We start from the raw sequence: 21,260 nt of genomic DNA on the forward strand, positions 1-21,260 counted from the left end.
ATTTTGCAATGAAGAATGTCTGAGCCTTTGAAGTTTTGCAATATGTGTGCAAGATTCACAAGCAATAAACAAGTTTTTCTCCAAAAATTTTTATCAATGAAAATATATGGAGAAAACTTAGGATTTACTCTCGAGATAATGATAATGGAATATAAAAGTATGAGTAGTATGATTTGTAAAAACAAAATGCCCAAGATAAAGAGTATTCTCTTAAAAATGATTTTTCGAATATATAACAAAAAGAGGATGAAAAAACAAGTTTAGGAAGATGAAAAAATGATATACAAATTTGAGAGGATTTTCTAACTAATCATCTTGCTAATTTTGAGTTATGAGGGGGTATATATAGACTCTTTAAAAAATCTGAACGTTAGGGACATATTAGTTATTTTAGAAAAGGTTTAAGTGAGGTTCGTAAAAATAACAGAGTTTTTAACCTCGGTAAAATTCGCCAACCCGAGAGCACCGGTCGACTGAACTTAAGGTTCGATTGACCAAGTGTCTGGGTTTGGTCGATCGGAAGAAATTTGAAGTGAAATGATGGTCGAAAGGACATGCATGGTTCAAGGGCGATTTTCCAAATCTGCACGGTTCGATCGATCGGGTGAATTTGAACTATGAGGTTCGGTTGATTGGGAGGTTGGCATTTCCCACGTGGGGGTTCAGTTGACCAAAGCGTTGCCTATATATTTCTAGTCGGTCGACCGAGCGGTCAACTTGTTGATCCGGGGAGGTTCGGTCAACCAAGGCTTGCCTATATATCTGGTCAGTCGACCGAGAGGTCAACATGTTGACTCGGTGGGGGTTCGGTTGACTGAGGATCTCAGTGTAATTGAGTTCGGTCGACCGAACATGCCAATTTTCCCATTTTCGGTACTTTTCTTTTTAAAATGTTTTCCCTATTCATATGATGATAAACTTAATTTTAATAGAGCACTCTTTTAGGCATTGCATGGGGGACCTAAGGTCAGTTTAGGTCTTTCCGAGGACACAAAAAAAATCTGGCATAAAAGTGATCCCTAAGGTCCTGTGGCTCCTTATGGTCAGTCTATGGTCATGTTGAGTTTTATTCATATCATGCATGCAGAAACAAATATTACAGACCAAATAGAAAAACTAAATGTAATATAAGTGAAATTTAAATGTCTTCAATCTTCTTTACTTTTGTAACTTTCTTGGAATACGCTAGCTGATGTGCATGTCTATGGTCCTATAGCTCCTTATGGTCAGTCTATGGTCATGTTGAGCTTTATTCATATCATGCATGCAGATGCAAATATTACAGACCAAATAGAAAAACTAAATGCAATACAAGTGAAATTTAAATGTCTTCAATCTTCTTTACTCTTGTGACTTCCTTGGAATACGCAAGCTGATGTACATGTCTTTCAAGTTTCTTCTAGCTTCCATTTTTAGTCTTCTTATGTCTGTGCTAACATATCAAGCCTGCTCAAACACTAGATACATACATAAGAAACTTGCAGTTTGTCATTATCAAAACCTGGAATTGGACTCAAAAACTCAACAAAGACCATCCTAGATAGCAAATCATACATGAAAAGCACAACTAACATATTGGTATTCCTGTTAGGAAATTTAATAAAATAAAAATAACAAAATATTAAAATTAAACGTAAATAAAAAATACATATATAAACATGATTCACAAATAGGCTGAGGCACGAATATCTCACTCTCTTTAAGGAGATTCAAGCTCTCAGCGGTTTATTGGCTTAACCCATGAACTGGTGCAACAAAACTCCTCAAAACTTGTCTCTCCTAGGATACAACAGCCCGAATTGAATCGTATGACTCTCTCCAATTTTGCACAAATGAAGGAGTCCAAAACTCCACAAAAAAAAAAAAGCACATTTCTTTGCTTGTCAAACTCTCGAGACTCAAAAGAAGGATGATATGATGAGAATGAAGGTAAGAGATTGATGTGTTGTGCTAATGTCTAAAGGGTCTATTTATATGCACAAAATGACCTTTCATTCTCCATATACTTAATAAATAAGTCATGTATATATTAAGTAAATACAACCCTAGATTCAAGGTACATTCATATAATTAACTTATGCATTTATAAGATACATGAATGAATGACCATAACCCAATCCAAGGTACATCTTCTTTTCTAAGATAAAATAATAATATTATTATAATCCACAAACAATTTATAATAATATTAAAATACACAACAATTCCCGCTCATTTTAATATTATGTATGTACCATGCATGTAAAGAGTTTAATAATCAAATATGAATAATTATGCATAATGAAGGTGTGTTCTGCATTGAACCTTCACTTAACGAACAATAATCTTTACTCCAGAGTCAGTAGTGGTCTCAGACTTGAACTACGACTGCTTAAGGGAAATAAAGTATTACTACTCACACATAATCATTCAGGTGTTGACATGAGCTTTAATAGTCAGCACGTTTCGGCCTTGTGCTAATCTCAGTTTCATGAGCATATTTGAGAATAAGCCCAATTCTCATAGAGAGCAGCCCCACTCCCATGCTCACACAGGTGAAAATCTATCAAGGGTGCTCCTGTAACTCTGACATCCCACTCATAAGAGATTCAAATTATCATTAAGAGTTTTTAAAAAACTCAACCTCCTTCGCTAGATGATAAATGCACTTACACCATAGGGATGAGTTTAAAAATAATAGTGCATTTCTTACAACCACCATATGATTCGTTCTTCCCATTGAATTCAATTACATGATCTCTGGTCATTGGATTGGGTATCCTCATACGTGGTTCATGATTTTACAAGTTTTAATCTCATCCCCCTCAATGTATTCCATACCCTTTCTCTTGCTAAGGCCTTAGTTAATGGATCCACAAGGTTTTTAGAAGATTTTATATAACTCACATTAATGATGCCACTACTCAAATATGATCTCACAGTACTGTGTTTTCTTCTCATGGGTCTAGATCTATCGTTATATTAACAGTTGTTCACTCTACCAATTGCAATAGTACTATCACAGTTACTTAGGATAGATGGCATTGGTTTTTCCCAAAATGGGATTTCATACAACATATCTCTTAACCAAACTTGCTTCTTCACTAGCTCATGCTAAAGAAATAAGCTCAGCTTTCATAGTTGAGTTAGCAATTATTTTTTGTTTTTTAGATTTCCAACAAATAGCACCACCACCTAAAGTAAAAATATAACCCGTGGTAAAGATAGAATCACCTGACAAAGTTTTCCAATCAGCATCACAAAAACCTTCAAGTACAGCAGGGTACTTAGTAAAAAATAAGTTATAATTTTTTATACCAACTAAATATTTCATTACACGTTCAAGAGCAATCCAATGTTCTCTGCCCGGCTTGCTTGAAAATCTACTAAGTAGTCCTACTGCATATGCAATGTCAAGTCTAGTTAAATCAGTTGCATATCTCAGGCCACCAATAATGCTATTATATTTCTCTTGATTAACCACTCCAAGAAATAAGTGATTACTTGAATCAAAAGGAGTAGTAACATGTTTGCAATTATTATAGCCATGTTTAGTTAAAATTCTTTCAATGTAATGTGATTGATCAAGAAATATACCATCACACGATCTTGTACTTTTCATGCCTAAAATAATATTAGCCTCATTTAAATATTTCATCTCAAAATATTTTTTTAAGCATTGTTTTTGTTTCATTTATAACATGCAAATTTGAATAAAAATGAGCAAGTCATCCACATAGAGGCCAATAATAACATGTGAATTTTCAAGTATAATAGTTTTGAGTTCCTTAAAAAAAATGTACACCTTGAACCAAAATTTGTCATAACAGACATACCTATTAGCATCTAAGTCTGCCCACCACCCCACAATATTGTGGACCATATTTAGATCAGTAAGTATCGCCACAAATGGTTCTTCAACTATATTAGATCGAGGAATAGACCCACATTTTCGAAATTTGCTAATTCGAGCAATATGCCCACCTTTATCACAAACATAACAAACATGATTGTTTTGCTTGTTATGGTTGTGAGGGTGTCCTTGGTTCAAACTCTTTTGATTAGGGTCACCCCTATTCAATTTGTGAGGTCTATTGTTATTTTTCACAGTTTTCCTCTTAGGCTTTAATTGAGGGTTTATACAAAAAAATCCTTTTGGTAAAATATTATGTATGGAAGCAATTAAATTTACCTGTGGTATAATCCGTTACTGGTATTACCATATTCTTGCAAAATTGCATCTTACCCTTTGCCTCATCTTCTATGCGAATTCAAGTGATCAAGGTTTTAAGAGACATATCTTACCATCTCATGAAGTGAACTCCTTTAAACTGAAAAGACTTGTTGAGATCTCCAACATTTTTACTCAGTTTCTCAACTATAGGCTCCATATTTTGAATCTCCTTAAAATTTTCAGGAAATTTAATAAAATAAAACAACAAAACATTAAAATTAAACACAAATAAAAAATACAAATATAAACACGATGCACAAACATACTAAGACACAGATATCTCGCTCTCTTTAAGGAGATTCAAGCCCTTTACGGTTTATTGGCTTAGCCCACAAAATGGTGCAGTAAAACTCTTTAAGACTTGTCTCCCACAGGATATAACAGTCAGATTTGAATTGTATGACTCTCTACAATTCTGCACAAACGAAGGAGTCCAAAACTTCACAAAAAAAACATCTTTCTTTGCTTATCAAACTCTCGAGACTCAAAAGAAGGATGATATGAAAAGAATGGAAATAAGAGATTGATGTGATTGATGTGTTATGCTAATATCTCAAGAGTCTATTTATTGGCACAAAATGACCCTTCATTCTCCATGTTCTTAATAAATAAGTTATGTATATATATATTAAGTAGATACAACCCTAGATTCAATGTACATTCATATAATTAATCTTATGCATTTATGAGATACATGAATGAATGATCATAACCCAATCCAAGGTACATCTTCTTTTCCAAGATAAAATAATAATATTATTATAATACATAAATAATATAATAATAATATTAAAATACACTAACAACTCTTAAACTCCTATTCATTATTGTACAAGACTCTCGTAAGGAAGAAATCCCCTTTTCTTTAGGATATGGAAGTTTCGTATTAGAGATCTCATATTAAAATCTTTGAAAGAAGAGGAATATGATGTGAGATTTAAAGGAGGTAAAGAGGAATAAAATAGGAGAAGAGATCACTCATGTTATGTATCTTACGTTCAATGAACTTCCAATAAAATAAAATAAAATAAAAATAAAAACCCTCTTCTCAGCACAAGAAGTTTTTAAAATCTAAAACTTTACCACTATCAAATATTTGTGAAATAAGTGAAAAAATATAAACCATCAAATAATTTCTTACTCAAATATTAGACCGCATCTATTTGCTTACACTTATTTTGAGGGTTAAAGATTTTACATGATTAGTGAATAAAATTGAATATTATTGGACTAAATTTAGTATAATAATTATCATATCCCTTATTTAACCCACCATTTTATAAAGGATATAATAAGGATATGAGAGATTTTTTTTTTCCTCTCTAATTTTTATACCTACATGATGCCTTGAGTAGTGTTTGTTAGAGAGGAAATAAACTAAATGTAATTTCCAATAAAGAGAAATGGTGACAACAGTTGAGCCCACTTAAGCAAGAAGTATGATTTGGGGCTAACTTCTGATGACATAATTTTTACATTTTCAGGGTCCGTTTGGATTAAGGGTTTTGATTAGGAAAAAGAAAGAAAAGGAAAATAAAAGAGAAATTTATTTTTTACTATATTTTTCTTCAATATCAAATACTAAAAATTAAAATTTATTTTTAATATGATTAAAAGTAAAGAAAAATGAAATGTAAATGATATGTAAAATTTTTTATTGATTAAATTTGGTATATATATATATTCATTTTCTTTCTTATTTTTCTTGATAACGAAATATAAAAAAGTGGATTCATTCATATTTTCCCTTCCTTTCCTAAAATTTTTTTCAAGTAGTAAATAGACACTTAATGAGTTTAAGCATTATTATAATTAATATTGTTGAATTAAGTTTTTTGTGTAAAAACTTTTTCTATAAGTCTCTCTTTATAAAAAAATGGCTACCCTTACCATGTGTAAACAAACCCATCCTCTGAAAATAAGACAATTTAGTGTAGTCTCCAACCATATTTAAAAAAGAAAAAAAAAAAAAAAAGCCAATTGAAGGCATGTTTAATTGTGAAAATAGTTTTATTTTTTATTTTTAAATTTTTATATAATTACCAAAATATTATCTTATTTTTTAGTTTCCCAAAATTTATATAGGAACAAAATCTAAAAAACAATAAAAGATAGAATCTAACTTTCTTACACAATTTTAAAAACTAGAATGTAAGAATGCATTTTTGTAATTATTTAAAATTAAAAATAAAAATATTTTTCACAAGAAAATACAATCTTAGTGTTTCTTTTGACTCAAAAATATGTAACTAAAAATAAGATATATTGCTTGGAAATGCACCAACACGTAAGAAAGAGTATTGAGGGTTCAATTTCAGGTAGATACACTCACGAAACTAGCGGTACCTGTGAATGGTGAGAATTTACTCTGTGGTCCAGCGAAAACCGTCGATGACGAGATTTCGCTCTGTGAGCCAGCGGTACCGTGGATGGTGAGAATTCTTTGTGAGCCAGCGGGAACCGTCGATGGTAATGGAGATGTGTCCCGGGAGTCGGATTGACTGAACGTCTAACTGATACACGGAAGCCGTGTCCGCATTCGGACTTTATCCTGATCAGCGAAATCTAAGAGAATGACATTAATCTAGAGGTTTGGTGTCGCATCAAGGGTCCGAAAGACTTATTAGTAGTTGAAGTTCCTATGTAATCAAAAAGAAAAAAAGAAAAAAGAAGATATAAAAGAGAGAAAAATTAGGTTCTCCCGTAAGATAAGTATGGTAGTCTAGAGAAGTCCCTTAATTAATTGAATTGTTTAAGTAAAAAATTTATGCTATAGATCTGATATATTATATAATTTTAATTGGCCAAAAGATTAATTTAAAAAATCATATTGGTACTTCAGGAAAGTTTAATTTTTTTTTTTTTCAAGAAAAGAAGTTTGTGTAATAATTACTGAGAAAAATTTACTTGTCAGGAGCACTACGTCTCCCCACTAAAATCGTGGAAGGAAAATTATTACAACTATAAAAAAATGTTAGGTTTAGGAAGGATATAATTGGAATATATGAAACTAAAATATATCAAAAGAAAATCATAAACACAAGTGGGTCGGATAATTTTTAGCCATAGGGTTGACCCGACCCATTTTCCAGTGATGGCATATGTGGGTGGGGTTTAGGCGTTAGCCTCTCCCTTTCTCCCGTGAAGAATTGGGAGCCAGAGCCCAGAGGCCCTCATGGCGTCTTTGTGCCTCTCCACACTCTCTTCTCTGTCTTCAACTTCCACGGTTTCTCCCTCGGCATCGGCGTCTTCTCCCAGATGTCTCCTGCACGCCGGCGGTCCGTCTTCTTTTGCTCTTTCTCGGTCCGGGAGTCTACCGGGGACGGCTTGTGGCTGTCTGGGGAGGAGAAGGGAGATCGTGTCCATGGCACCCGAAGAGGAGAAGATGACCCGCCGTTCGCCTCTTGATTTTCCAATAGTACTTCATTTCTTCTCTCTTTTTTCTTTGTCTTCTGTCTTCGAATCTCTTGCAGTATTGTTGCTAATTCCTCTAGGATTGATTTGATGGACGGGTTAAGAAACTTTCTGAATGTGAACTACTTGCAATTTTTTAGCTGCTTTAGAGTTTAGATTTTGCTGCTATTGATGGGTTTGATCAAATTTGTTCACCTGGTAAATTAGGTATCCATTTTTTCCCCTAACTCTTTGGCCTTGTATCTCAAATGCATGTTTTTGCAACCTCAACGGCACAAAAGTATGTGCTGATGATGGCCAGATTGAAAATTATTTGTGGCTTTTAACAAACGCTCTTTTTCATCCCCGAGAAGATAATAAGGAAGAGAAATGAGACCTGAATTTTCACAACCATGTTTTTGATTGAGGATTTGATGGACAATTAGAAAAGTTTTAAACTGTGAACTTCGTGTTAATCTGCTATGCTGCTGTAAAGCTATTTTAAGCATTGAGAATTTGACCAGTGAGTTTGTTCTATATTGGAAAAATAAAGTGGAGAACGGGTGCTTATATACATAGTTGGAGTCGAGACCTAATAGTTTAAGCTTTTAGGTCATGTTAGTGTTCACTTATGTATAAAGTCCGTATGAGAAGAGTCCTTCAATTCTAACAAGTGGTGTCAGAGTCAATGGTTCAAATTGAGCTCGAGTGCTCATGCATGTTGTTTCTACAGATGTAGAGCTTGTGGAAGAGGAGTAATGGATCCTACATCGCTAATCCCTTAGATGAATGGACTCACATGGTTGAGTAATGGTTCATAGTTAACTGCATGATATGGAGTAATCAAGAATGACTTCTATTAAGGGGGAAGTGGTGGGAACTTACAAGTGAGAGGAAGATTATTGAGAATTCTACTTGTTTGACTTACATTGAAAAAATAAAGTGGAGGATGGGTACCTTATACACATGGCTCAACCCAAGGCCTAATGGCTTAAGCTTTTGGGTCGTGTTGGTGCTCACCCATGCATGTCAAGCACGCACTTGAAGACTCCCAGCCCTCATATAAAGTGCTTTAAATTTTAAACCTCCAATTGTGACTGGTTTGATTTAATTTGTTTATCATTCTTCCTTTAGTTCTTTTCTAGGTTAGAAAGTGTGTAAAAAACTATTTGTGTTTTTGCAAATGCTCTTTCCCCATGTTTGGGAGATTTGACTGCAAACTTTAGATTTGGATTATGTGGATCTAAACAGATGTAATACAAAAATGTATTGAATTTTATCTAAATCCAAGCCTGAAATCCATGGACCCAAACACAAACTTTGTGTTTGCTTTGGCTATTTCTTTCTTCTGCTATTTGAGCCTTGCATCTTAAAATTAATGCTGCCAAGACCACTAAAATAAAACTTTTTTTTTTCTTTTGTTACTTTTCTAGGTTGGGAAATATGTGCCAATGATGGCAAAATAGGAAACCCTATGGGCTTACTCAAATGCTTGTTTTCATCATGTGATCTGTGTGATCCAGAGAAGGATAAGAGAAAAGAAATGAGACCTGATTTTTTGTAATAACTTGTGTTTGCTTTGGCCTTATAGTGCACCTGTGAGGAAGAGTGACTTAGTTACTGTGGGGGGCAGTAGAAGTGGTAGGGGTAGACCTAAAATAACTTGAGAGAAGATAGTAAGTAAGGATTTAATATCCTTGAATCTATCAAAAGAAATGGTCCATGATCGCATAAATTGGCGGAAAATGATTCATATAGCCGACCCCACTTAGTGAGACTAAGGCTTGGTTTTGTTGTTGTTGTTGTTATTGTGTTTGCGTTGGCATTTAATATTTGAAAGTTTATCTCTTTTTCAAAATTTTTCAAATAGTTTAGAATGGAGAAATGATTTATAATCTCTCGGTCATGTTCCTTCTGGAGCCAAACTAAAGATCTTATTACTACTGTTATTGTCCAGTGGAATGCACTCAGAAGTTTTATTTAGGCTCAGTCCCTGTTGGAGGTGTTTCCTAATTATTATTTTTTATAAGTGAATTCACCTAATTCTTCTAGGGTTTGATGGACAATTAGGATACTTAAAAAATACATAATTTGCTGGGCTGCAGCAAAGCCTTTTAACCATTTTAGACATTCAACAAATGATTGGTTTCTTAACACCCCCACCCCCCAATCTCCCTCTCCCTCTTTTTCACCTTTTTTGGGTAGGTTACTTTGGGTTTTAATATTTTAGATTCCTTTCATTCTGAGAACTTTTCAAATCACTTATTTTACAGAACTAATTCATAATGTCTTGATCATGTTTTTTCCGAAGCTAAAATGAGTATTGTTATGTTATAATTGCACATTGGAATGCACTTGATGCCCTGTTTCATTTATGTGCATTTATGTGAAATGGCAGGAGTGGGAAAGGCCGAAGCCTGGGAGGAGACCAGATATATTCCCCCAATTTAGTCCGATGAAAGCACCATTGCCACCACCAATGCCAGCAGATCCTCCCGAAGAAGACGAAGAAGAGGAGGAGAAGAAGGAGGAAGAGGAAGAAGAGGAAAATCCTGACCAGGAAGACCCAGATAACCCAGAAAAGCAGCAGTAGTCAATTTTGTGGTTAGAATAGAGAAAAGGGAGGTTAGTGGCTCTTGTGGATTTGCATGGCTGTCAATTGAATATGGTAATGCCAACCAGATTCTGTGGACCTAGAGTGTTTTTCGAGTACCAAAGGCTAGTTTGAGCCACTCTGTTGCTCTGGTTACTGGTCAGCCATTTGGTAGAGTGATGTCTGGTGGGCTTTGCAGATTATGTTGAGTCTCTTTCACATACATACTCTGGAGAGTGTAATAATAGGTTATTAGCAATGATAAATTACCTTGGTCTGGGTTTGTGAGCAAGCGCATGCTTTCAGAGCTAAGCACTACTTGATTAAAACTGAATTAATTGACCAACTTTTTTAAAAAATTGATTAATTTGGTTTAATTTATTGTTTTATTTTGTTGTTGGTACTTGGTAGAGATGTATTCTTCAGCGAGCGACCCATTTTCAGGGGCAACGGGGCTCAAGTCAAACATGGAATTATATAGCTTGCTTATATTTTCATTTTTGTTGCCATAAAAAGTGAAAGATGGTGAGAAAAAAGAAACCCTCCTAACTGCGAAAGAAACCTTTCTTCCCTATATTCCATTTTACTCCTTCAGAGGATGACAAAAAATTATCACTGGAAGAATTAAAATTGTGATTCCTACACAGTTTACAAAAATTTATCACTGGAAGAATTAATGTTGTGATTCCTACACAGTTTCTCCTAAAGATCACTAAATTATCTCTTATAAACCTAGTTTCTTTTAGGTCATCTTTTGGATGATGGATTGCGGATTTTGATTTGAATTTGTGTGGGTTTGGAAAGAACTTTGAATGGTAGTGTTTGGGAGCATGAATTTTTCAGAAGTTGAATTTGATGGTCTAGATTTTGAATAAATTTAATATAATTTTATATTATATTTTGTTCAAATTTATACAAATCCAAATGCAGCTTATGAAATCCATGCTCCGTGTAAAGTATAATTTTTTATAACATTTTATGCAAATTTACATTACTCTAAATTTAAAATCTAAACTCCAACTTCTCAAATTTATATAAATTTACATGACTTTAAATTTAAAGTCTAAACTTTTAAGTTCTCAAAAACATTTTCTAAAAGAACTTTTAAAATGATGTTGAGGAAATGTTAATAGTCTCTTTTATCAAAATAAGAATGCCCCTTTTGACAAAATTTCCCTCTAAGGTTGAAATAATACAATTTTGGAGGGAAAAATTGCAAAGATCTTTCTGAATAGACCTAAATAATTACCAAAATAATTTCATCTCTTGTTGTAATAAAATTTGAAATTATACTTTCTGTAAAAAATTTTTTTTTTTTTTTTTTAAAAAACCTTGTTATTTACGTGAAATTGTGCTTTTAAAACCTTTTTTTTTTTTTTGAGGGAGCACAAAATAAAAATGTCTTTTTTTATCAGCAACTTTGCCACTTCTAAAATTAAAATTGTATTTACCGAAATCACTTTTTCCTTGTTAGAAGAGTAAGCTTAAACAACGAGAACCTCACTACAAAAGCTACAATGCACCGAGTACAGTGTGGAAGCTCTTGAGTCAGCCAAGGATCACACGATTCACTTGAAGCAGAGCAATTAGGGTTGATCATTCATGTTTTTTGGCCAAAGCTGTTCGATAAACCGATAAACTTTTCTAATCCCACTTCAAGATTCAAATTTTGAGAGTCTAGCTTTGCAATTGAGATTAAAATGAACAGGGACAAATGAATTCCTCTAATGAATTTATCTTTTGGTCAAAGGATCTTTTGGAACTAATCCCATTGTAATACACAATGACTAAAGATGTGCTCTTGATTTGCGTCCAACTTTTTTTAATAAACAATACAACATTTATAACATGTATTAAAAGTAAGTTTGAATCTCTTAGGGACTAATACAAACAAAGATTTTTCTTTTGTATTTTTTGATCTAGACATAGAAAGTGAATTATAAGTTTAAACATGATAAACATTATTCATACATCATAATTTTAAGACTTTCGAAACTCATAATTTTATAATCATGAACGTTAAAATAAAACATACCTTGATCCATAACCTCTATATATATATATATATTTATATTAGACTGTGTTTTTATCTCACAACCCTTACTCTTCCTTATACTTCAACTTAATTTGATAGATATATTTAGCACAAGCATCATAGGTTGATATAGGACCAGCCCTTAACCTCTCTTTTATAATCACTTCCATTAAGTGATTAATAATGTATCATAATTATATCATAACTATAGACTTCTCATATTTTGAGATGTCATTAGAGTTTTACAAAACTATGAGATCATTAATCAGAAAACAAAATTACAATTATGATAACAATATTTTATTTAAAGACTTTTCATATTACCTAAACAAATATGATTATAATTTCATTTGAGGCAATTAACGTCTTACATTCTCCCACTTGGTTCAAGTGAAATTACTTAACGTAGTTGATCATAATGCGCATATATTAGTTATTATTAATATGTAGAAAACTTGTAGAAGTCGTGGCGGCTCTGTATCATCTTTATTAACATTATTCCTTCCATGCACTACAAAACAAGTTCCACTACACATAATGATCTTTTAGTTGAGAGGCATACATTAGGTCCAAATTTAATCCTGTTATCATATTCCATAACAATTATGTATACAAAATAGAAAACAAAAATAACAGAAACATTTTTATTATCGAGCTCAAATATCAATTGAACAACATACATTAAGATTCAATAATGCCCATCTTTTCAACATGACCAATAAATATTTTGGGCGGCAATCCTTTCATCAAAGGATTTAACTATCATATAATCGGTGTTAATATGTTCAATTGACACTTTTTGTTTCTATACGTCTTCTTTAACAGCAAAGTATTTCAATTCCATATGCTTAGCACCCTTGGAATACTTATAATTCTTAGAGAAGAAGACAGCTGCGGAATTGTCACAATAAATTTTCAGCGGCTTGGCGATACTGTTGACTATTTCAAGTCCCGAAATAAAGTTCTGCAACCAATTAGTCTGAACTGTAGCCTCAAAACAAGCTACAAATTCAGCTTCCATAGTGAATGTAGCAATTATTGACTACTTCGCACTCTTCCATGAAATTGCTCCTCGAGCTAGCAAGTATACATAGCCAAATGTGGACTTTCTTGTATCCACACATCCAACAAAATCAGAATCCGAATATCCAACCACCTCAAGATGATCAGACCTTCGATACATAAGCTTGTAATCTTTCGTTCCTGGCAAGTATCTTAGAACTTTCTTTGCAGCCTTCCAGTGAATCATTCTTGGATTACTTTGATATCTACCGAGCATTCCAATTGCAAAGCTAATATTAGGCCTTGTGCATGTTTGAGCGTACATCAAGCTCCTAACAACAGATGCATAAGAAACATCCTTCATTTGCCCCCGTCCAGATCATTTTTAGGACATTACATGAGACTGAACTTGTCTCCTTTCTGAATTGGAATGGATGAAGCTGAGCATTTGTCCATTTTAAATCTCTTTAAAACTTTATTTATATAACCTTTTTGAGACAAACCAACTAGTCCTTGGGATAGATCTCGAAATATTTCTATTCTGATCACATACTTTGCCTCTCCCATATCTTTCCTTTCAAAGTTTTTAGAGAGAAATTCTTTAGTCTCATGTAACAGACCAAGATCATTAGTTGCAAGCAAAATATCATCAACATACAGAATGAGGAATATAAACTTACTCCCACTAATCTTCAGATATATAGACCGATCAACAATGTTTTCTTTAAATCCAAAGGAACCAATGATATTATTAAACTTAAGATACCATTGTCGGGAAGCTTGTTTAAGTCCGTATATTGACTTCTTAAGTTTACACACCAAATTTTCTTTCCCTTCAATTGTAAAACCCAATGGTTAATCCATATAAACATCTTCATCTAAATTCTCATTTAGAAAGGTAGTTTTCACATCCATTTGATGTAACTCTAAATTGTAATGAGCTACTAAAGGCGTAATAATTTTGAAAGAATCTTTCTTAGAGACTGGTGAAAAAGTCTCTTTATAATCAATACCATTTTTTTCTGAGTAAAGCCTTTAGCAACAAGTTTGACCTTATAACGTTCAAGGTTACCATGAGAGTCTCATTTGGTTTTAAAACCCCATTTACATCCAACTCTCTTGTAACCTTCTAGCAATTCCACAATATCCTAGACTTCATTTTGTTCCATAGATTTTAACTCTTCTTTCATAGCATCTATCCATTTATTAGAATTATCACAGCTAATGGCCTATGAAAACAAAAATGGATCATCTTCAATTCCTAAGTCAACATCTGACTCTTGAAGATAAACCACTTAATCATGTGAGATAGCATATCTCTTTTCTCTTTGAGATCGTCTTAATGCAACCTCTTGTGGTTTTTCTATAATAGGTTTACTTTGAATAGCAGGAGTTGTAATTTCCTTAATTTCCACATTTAATGGAACCATACTTCCACTAGTTTCGTCATTCTCAATGAACCTAACATTTCCAGTTTCAGCTATTCTTATGACATGATTAGGACAATAAAATATATACCCTTTCGATTTTTCTGGATAACCAATGAAAGTACCACTGATTGTTCTTGCATCCAGCTTCTTTTCCTATGGATTATTAACTTTAATTTTTGCCTGACAACCCCAAACATGCAGGTGTCGTAAACTTGGTTTCCTATCAATCCAAAGCTCAAATGGTGTCTTTGGAACTGCCTTACTAAGAACACTATTTAATACGTACATGGCAGTTTTTAGAAGCATACATCCACAATGAATTGGGTAAAGACTTTCTTCTTATCATGCTCCTAACCATATCCATCAAAGTCCTATTACGCCTTTCTAATACACCATTCTGTTCTGGTGTACCTGGCATTGTATATTGAGCACAAATACCACGTTTTTCAAGGAATTTAGCAAATGGACCAGGTAGTTGTCCAATTTCGTTATACCTTCCATAATATTCACCACCTCTATCAGATCTAACAATTTTCACCTTTTTGTCTAATTGTCTTTCAACTTCATTTACATAAATCTCAAAAGCATTTACCGCTTGAGATTTATCATGTAGCAAGTAGACATATCCGTAATGTGAAAAATCATCGATAGGTGATGAAATATCTATCATTACTGAAGGTATTTACGTCAAAGGGTCCACATATATCAGTGTGTATAATTTCTAGAAGTTGAGTGCTCCTTGTGGCTCCTTTCTTTGTGTGTCTTATCTACTTTCCTTTAATACAATCTACAAAAATGTCAAGGTTAGTGAAATCCAAATCTGGAAGTATTTCATTCTTTACTAATCTTTCCAGTCTTTCTTTAGAAATATGACCTAACTGTTTATGCCACAAGTAAGCAGATCGTTCATTCACTAAACTTCGTTAAGTGCCAATACTATGATGCGATGTTGACTCTATGGGTCATTGCCAGTTTTGATAATGACAAATACTCTAGTATTTAATGGTTGCCAAGTTTGTGTGTAGGTTCTTATTGGCAAGTTCATATAATGGCATATGACAACTTGAAGAAAAGTTAAGACCCAGCATATTTATTGTTGTATTTTTTATCATTGGGTCTGTAATAATTTTAGTTTAAATGGGTATGTAATAATCTCTGCATATCATGCATGTAGGAAGTAAGCTCAGAAAATGATCATATGCAAATTATAGAAAAACCTTAGGGATCACCCTTCGGTCGACCGACGCCGGATTTTTGGGACTATCTTAAAATGGTCTTAGAAAAAACCTTCGGTCCCTACACATATGCACAAACAGTCCCCAAAATAACTTGCTCAATCAGGGGATCAAATTGAAAATGAATTGGACCATATAGGCAAAATTGTGAGAGGACGGGTGATCGAACCCTCGGTGTTCAAAACGCCTTGGGCACTTGAACCACTAGGAAGTCAGCGGGTTGACCTGGTTTTGGGCGATCGAACCAGAAATGAGCATATTGGCTCTAGGCGACCGAACCCTTAAAAGGGAACTTTTCACCAACTTGGGCCACCGAAAGTTTTAGATCAAAATAGGCCCCAGGCGACCTAACACTTGAGTTTGTTTAACCGAACTTAGCTTTGGGCACCCGAACTGCGGACATAAAGTTTCTAACTTTTGTTCAGTCAATCAAGCTTGAACTCGAGCACCCGGATCTTTTAAAATGACATTTTTGAGCTGAGTCTATTCGGGCGACCGAACTAAAGTTCAGCCACCTGAAACCTCTCGGGTTGCAAATTTTTTAACCGAGAAAATTAAAGGTAATTGGGGTTAATTTTAATAAACACAAATAAAATATTTTGGAAAATTCCCACCATTTCTATATATACCCAATCATTTGTCAAAATTAGTAGGGGATTAGCAAAAAGATTAGGGAAAAAATTCTCTAAAAATCCATAACCTTATTTTGCCCATACTACCTCCAAATACTCACATATACTCCTCTCCTTGATCATACATCTATTATGAGTGATCCAAGTGTGATTATGGTAAATCCTAAGATTGCTAAATACTCTCTCTTGTGCTTTTTGTTTGTGCTTGATTTTTGAGAGTTAAGCAAGGGTGTTTCCCACCAATTTCATTTGATAAATTTTGTGTAGGAAAACTCATTGGCCTTAGGATCTTTGCATTGTCGTTGCAAGATTCTTTGTGCTACATTTTTGTGTGTGCAAAAACCCATTTTCCAAAGCTTATTTTTCAAATAACTTTTGTGCCTTTTATATCGAAGAAAATATTGTTGAGGTTGTTTGAATATTCTGATTGGCATCTTTGAAACCCTAAGCTTGCATTGAGATATTTTATATTGTGTTTCAAAGAAAACCTTGTTTATACACTCTTGTGCATATTTGAGATTATCCATAATACTGAGTGTTGATTGCACATAGTCACATCACTGAGCTTATATTTCCTATATTGTTGATGTGTGTTGATTGATTGTCATTTGGTACATATCTGCTTGATTGAGAAGCACAATCACTGTTCCGGTTTGGTTTGTACTGTATTGGTTGTATTTCATGCGTGGACCTGAAATGGGAGACTAACCCTATGGAATAGTCCCGGATTGGTTTAGACCCGGTTAGGAAAACTAGGTGCACCATCCTAATAAGGTGTAGGTTGAGGTCAGCCCCGCTAATTGACCTGGTTCTAAAGGTTGAGATTAGCCCTATGCTAATTGACCTGGTTGTAATCGATGTCGTTCCACCCGTTAAGTGAGCATTAGTGGAATTCTAGGGCTTGCGAGCTAGAGGCGGGAATATAGACAGTATTGGTTAACCCCCAATAACATATCATGCGTGTACTTTTTATTTTTGCAGTTTATATTCCGCACTTTCATTTTCAGCACATGTATGTATTTTTTTTAATTCATTATATGTTGTACATGTGTTAATTGGGTTTAGATTAAATAGAAAGACCCTAGGTTTATGTAATACTGCTGCTAGAGTGGTTGACCTAAGGATAAATTTTTTAAATACCCAATTCACCCCCCCCCCCCTCTTGGGAATACACCAAAACTAACATGCGAGGTTAAAAGTGTTTCAGCATAATGATTATCAAGTTTTAACTTATATAATCCATCGCAAAGCATACCACAACCAACCATACAGGTATCCTTAAATAAACTGAAACATCCTTTATTAAAATTACAAGTGTATCCAGATACATCCAATTTAGATAATGAAACTAAATTCTTAGAAATACTAGGAACATAAAAAATCTCATATAAATTCAAACAATAACTAGTGTCTAGGATTAAACGATAAGTCCCAACAGCTTCAACTGACACTTTTATTCTGTTCCCCATGAAGATAAACTTTTCATTTGGGTTTATGTTCCGGATTGTAAGAAATCCTTACATCATATTAGAAACATGAGTTGTATATTCAGAATCAATCCACCAAGTATTATAAGGAACTTTAACTAAATTTGATTCAAAACATACATAAGCACCAGGCTTACCCTTCCTTTCGAACCAAGCTTTCCGTTTCAAGCAGTACTTCTAGTAATGTCCAAGTTTCCCACAGAAACGACACTTGTCCTTACTTGATACCTTCTTCTAGATATGAGAAGAGGATTCATTATCCTTTAAAGATCCTTTCCCCTTTCCATGCTTCTTTACTTTCTTTTCAACTCCTTGATTGTTCATATAATGAATAAAGTAAATTCTTTTATTGTTCATTCGTGTTTCCTCTTGAACTAGCATACTGTGCAACTCATGCACATTCCATTTATCTTTCATGGTGTTATAGTTCATTTGAAACGGTCCATACTCAATCGGTAATGAGTTTAAAATGAACTGAACAAGGAAATTTTCATTCACATCCATTCCCAAAGTCTTAAATTTTGCTGCAATATTTGTCATTTCAACAACATGCTAATGCATAGTATATGAACCATCGAACTTCATGGTGGTTAACGTACCCATTAATGTCCCAGCAAGAGACTTATCTACTGTTTAGAAACGCTCCCCCACAAACTTTAAAAACTTTTTAACACTTTCAGTTTTGGGAATAGCTGTCTTGATGTTATTTGCAACACTCATTCGCATAAACATCAAACTTAACATGTTTGATCTTTCCCAATTATTATAATAGATTATTTCTTCAGCACTGCTAAAATCAATAATAGCAGCAGGCTGATTACTTACGAGTACCAAATCAAGATTTAATACACTGAGATGAAATTGAACTTGTTCACTCCAATAAGCAAAATTCAACCCATTAAACATTGGAACAAATGAAACATGCAAGTGTAACGATTCAGGCACAGATACTGTAAAAATTAACCATACTTAATGTTTTGAATGAAACATTTATAAGATCACAAATATAAATATATTAATGTTTTCCTTTGGGAAAAACAATAATGTAAAGAGTTTTAAATTGATGCTAATTAAATTTTAAATTTTAACATTACTTTGGTAACATTATATGTACTCATTATAAGTATCTATTATCTTTGGATAAATAGATAAAATAATAATACATAATAATATTACTAAAACATTATCCTTATATTATAAGAACAATTAATCGACCTTTGGGTGATTCTTGATGTCTTATAATAATTTTATATCATTCTAGCATCAAACATATGAGTACTTGACTTAATGATTTAGTCACTTTGGTGATTAAAATCAAAATACTTTATAACATCACAATGTTAAAATATTGTGAGTAACGTAAACATGTTGACAAAATACTTGTAGATTATATTAGCATACCTTAACATTATATATATTTACTATCACATCATACATTCTGCACCATTATTATTATTACATAGATTTTAAGAAGTATCATGGCAGAATAGAATTAAACACAATGCACATTAAATAAGTTTGGAGACGTGCTACATTATCAGATTTTATTAACCAAGATGTACCATACTTACACCATTTTGCCTTTGAAAAATAGAAGGTTACTATGCCTTGATTCATAAACTAAAATTTACCGAAACATGAACTTTTAATCATAATCGAAAATCATGAGTTTCTACAACTTAACTCTAATACCACATGCAAGTTTAAACATGATAAATATTATTCATATATCATAATTTTAAGACCTTTGAAATTCATAATTTTATAATCATTAACGTTAAAATAAAACATAACCTGATCCATAGCCTCCATATATATATATATATATATATATATATATATATATATATATATATTTCAGACTGTGTTTCTATCTCATAACCCTTGCTCTTCCTTATGTTTCAACTTAATCTGATGAATATATTTAGCATAAGCATCATAGGTTGAGATAGGACCCTCTCTTTTATAATCACTTCCATCAAGTGATTAATAATGTATCATAATTATAGATTTCTCATATTCCGAGATATCATTATAGTTTTACAAAATTCTAAGATCATTAATCAGAAAACATAATTACAATTATGATAACAATATTTTATTTAAAGACCTTTCATATTATCTCAACAAATATGATTATAATTTCATTTGAAACAATTAATGTCTTACATGAATTTATTTCATTAATCGGCAAGTTTCCAATTTTTATTTGTAACAGATTGGGGCTAGTAAATTTTTTTGGGCAAATTTTTCCTGGTCTAACTATGTGTTTATAACTTCACATAAATTGTGTATCAATAAAAATATTTTATATATAAAAATTGTTTCCTTTCTCATACACTTTTATTTTGTATTTGATATCATAAATTTCGAAATTGAAATTTAGATTTGAATGAATTTTAACAAATCTAAATACAATACCTTTCCCAAATATAGATTAAAGAATAAGTTGTGGAAGTCGATCAAAACATATACTACCTTCGAAAAGTAAGGGAAAGAAATTGCAAAGGTTAGGGGAGGGAAAGGGAGCCTACCCCCATTCCCTCCCATCCATTCAAACTCTCTCAAGTCTAGCTAGTTCAAAGGGAAACAACCTTGTACTAAGAAACCTGTTTCTTCATGTGTAGTAGTCTAAATGTTTAATATTTAAAAAATAAACATTGATAGGGCTACGAAGGAGCAGAACTTTAACATGCTCAGCCCGACTTGCCTCGGCTATGCAAAGAGGGAACTCAGCTTGGGCACTAAAACTCAGCTTGATCTGAGCTCAAAAAGTTAAGCTTGAGCTCCACTCGAGATTAAAAATATTAGCTCGAACTTAACCTCAGACTCGACTCATTTGCGAGCTCAAATTCAACCTCAAATTCAGACTAAAATTTTATAAATGTCCTAGCAATAACAATTTCATAAACCTATTAATGAGCTTATTGTTGAACACCTTAATAAGCCTAATAAACAAGCCCACTTGAGCTAGTTGTCAAGTTGCTCACGAGCCAAAACAAGCCGAGCTCTACTATTCTCATGCTAGACTCATTTATAAACCGAGCCTGAAAATTAAACTCGGGACATACTCATTTAGATAATAAATAAGCCCAAACAATACCTTACCAAGCCAAATTCCCAAGCTATTCGAGACAGTGCTGGTTCGTTTGCAGCCTTAGACAATTTTCCCAAACAAGGAATAGCCACACCCCACCTTTCCCTTTCTGCCAGATCATGAACAATCTGTGTCTCAACATT

General features: G+C 33.3%; 2 protein-coding genes across 2 annotated transcripts; one reads left to right on the top strand and one right to left on the bottom strand.

Annotated features, from left to right (window-relative positions):
- Positions 1-7,308: 7,308 nt before the first annotated feature.
- LOC131157868 (uncharacterized) lies at positions 7,309-10,491 on the top strand. Its single transcript, XM_058112293.1, has 2 exons — positions 7,309-7,631; positions 10,005-10,491. The coding sequence occupies exons 1-2, from the start codon at positions 7,389-7,391 to the stop codon at positions 10,197-10,199; spliced, it is 438 nt and encodes a 145-aa protein (XP_057968276.1). The 5' UTR covers positions 7,309-7,388; the 3' UTR covers positions 10,200-10,491.
- A 2,785-nt stretch (positions 10,492-13,276) lies between these two features.
- LOC131158484 (secreted RxLR effector protein 161-like) lies at positions 13,277-13,600 on the bottom strand. Its single transcript, XM_058113351.1, has one exon. The coding sequence runs from the start codon at positions 13,598-13,600 to the stop codon at positions 13,277-13,279; it is 324 nt and encodes a 107-aa protein (XP_057969334.1).
- Positions 13,601-21,260: the final 7,660 nt, after the last annotated feature.

This window comes from Malania oleifera, chromosome 6, assembly GCF_029873635.1.
Source record: "Malania oleifera isolate guangnan ecotype guangnan chromosome 6, ASM2987363v1, whole genome shotgun sequence".
NCBI classification, from domain to species: Eukaryota; Viridiplantae; Streptophyta; class Magnoliopsida; order Santalales; family Ximeniaceae; genus Malania; species Malania oleifera.

Coding starts and splice junctions, on each gene's coding strand:
- LOC131157868 (XM_058112293.1), top strand. CDS start 7,389: ATGGCGTCTTTGTGCCTCTCCACACTCTCTTCTCTGTCTTCAACTTCC. Junction 7,632..10,004: donor CGCCTCTTGATTTTCCAATA/GTACTTCATTTC, acceptor GTGAAATGGCAG/GAGTGGGAAAGGCCGAAGCC.
- LOC131158484 (XM_058113351.1), bottom strand. CDS start 13,600: ATGAAGGATGTTTCTTATGCATCTGTTGTTAGGAGCTTGATGTACGCT.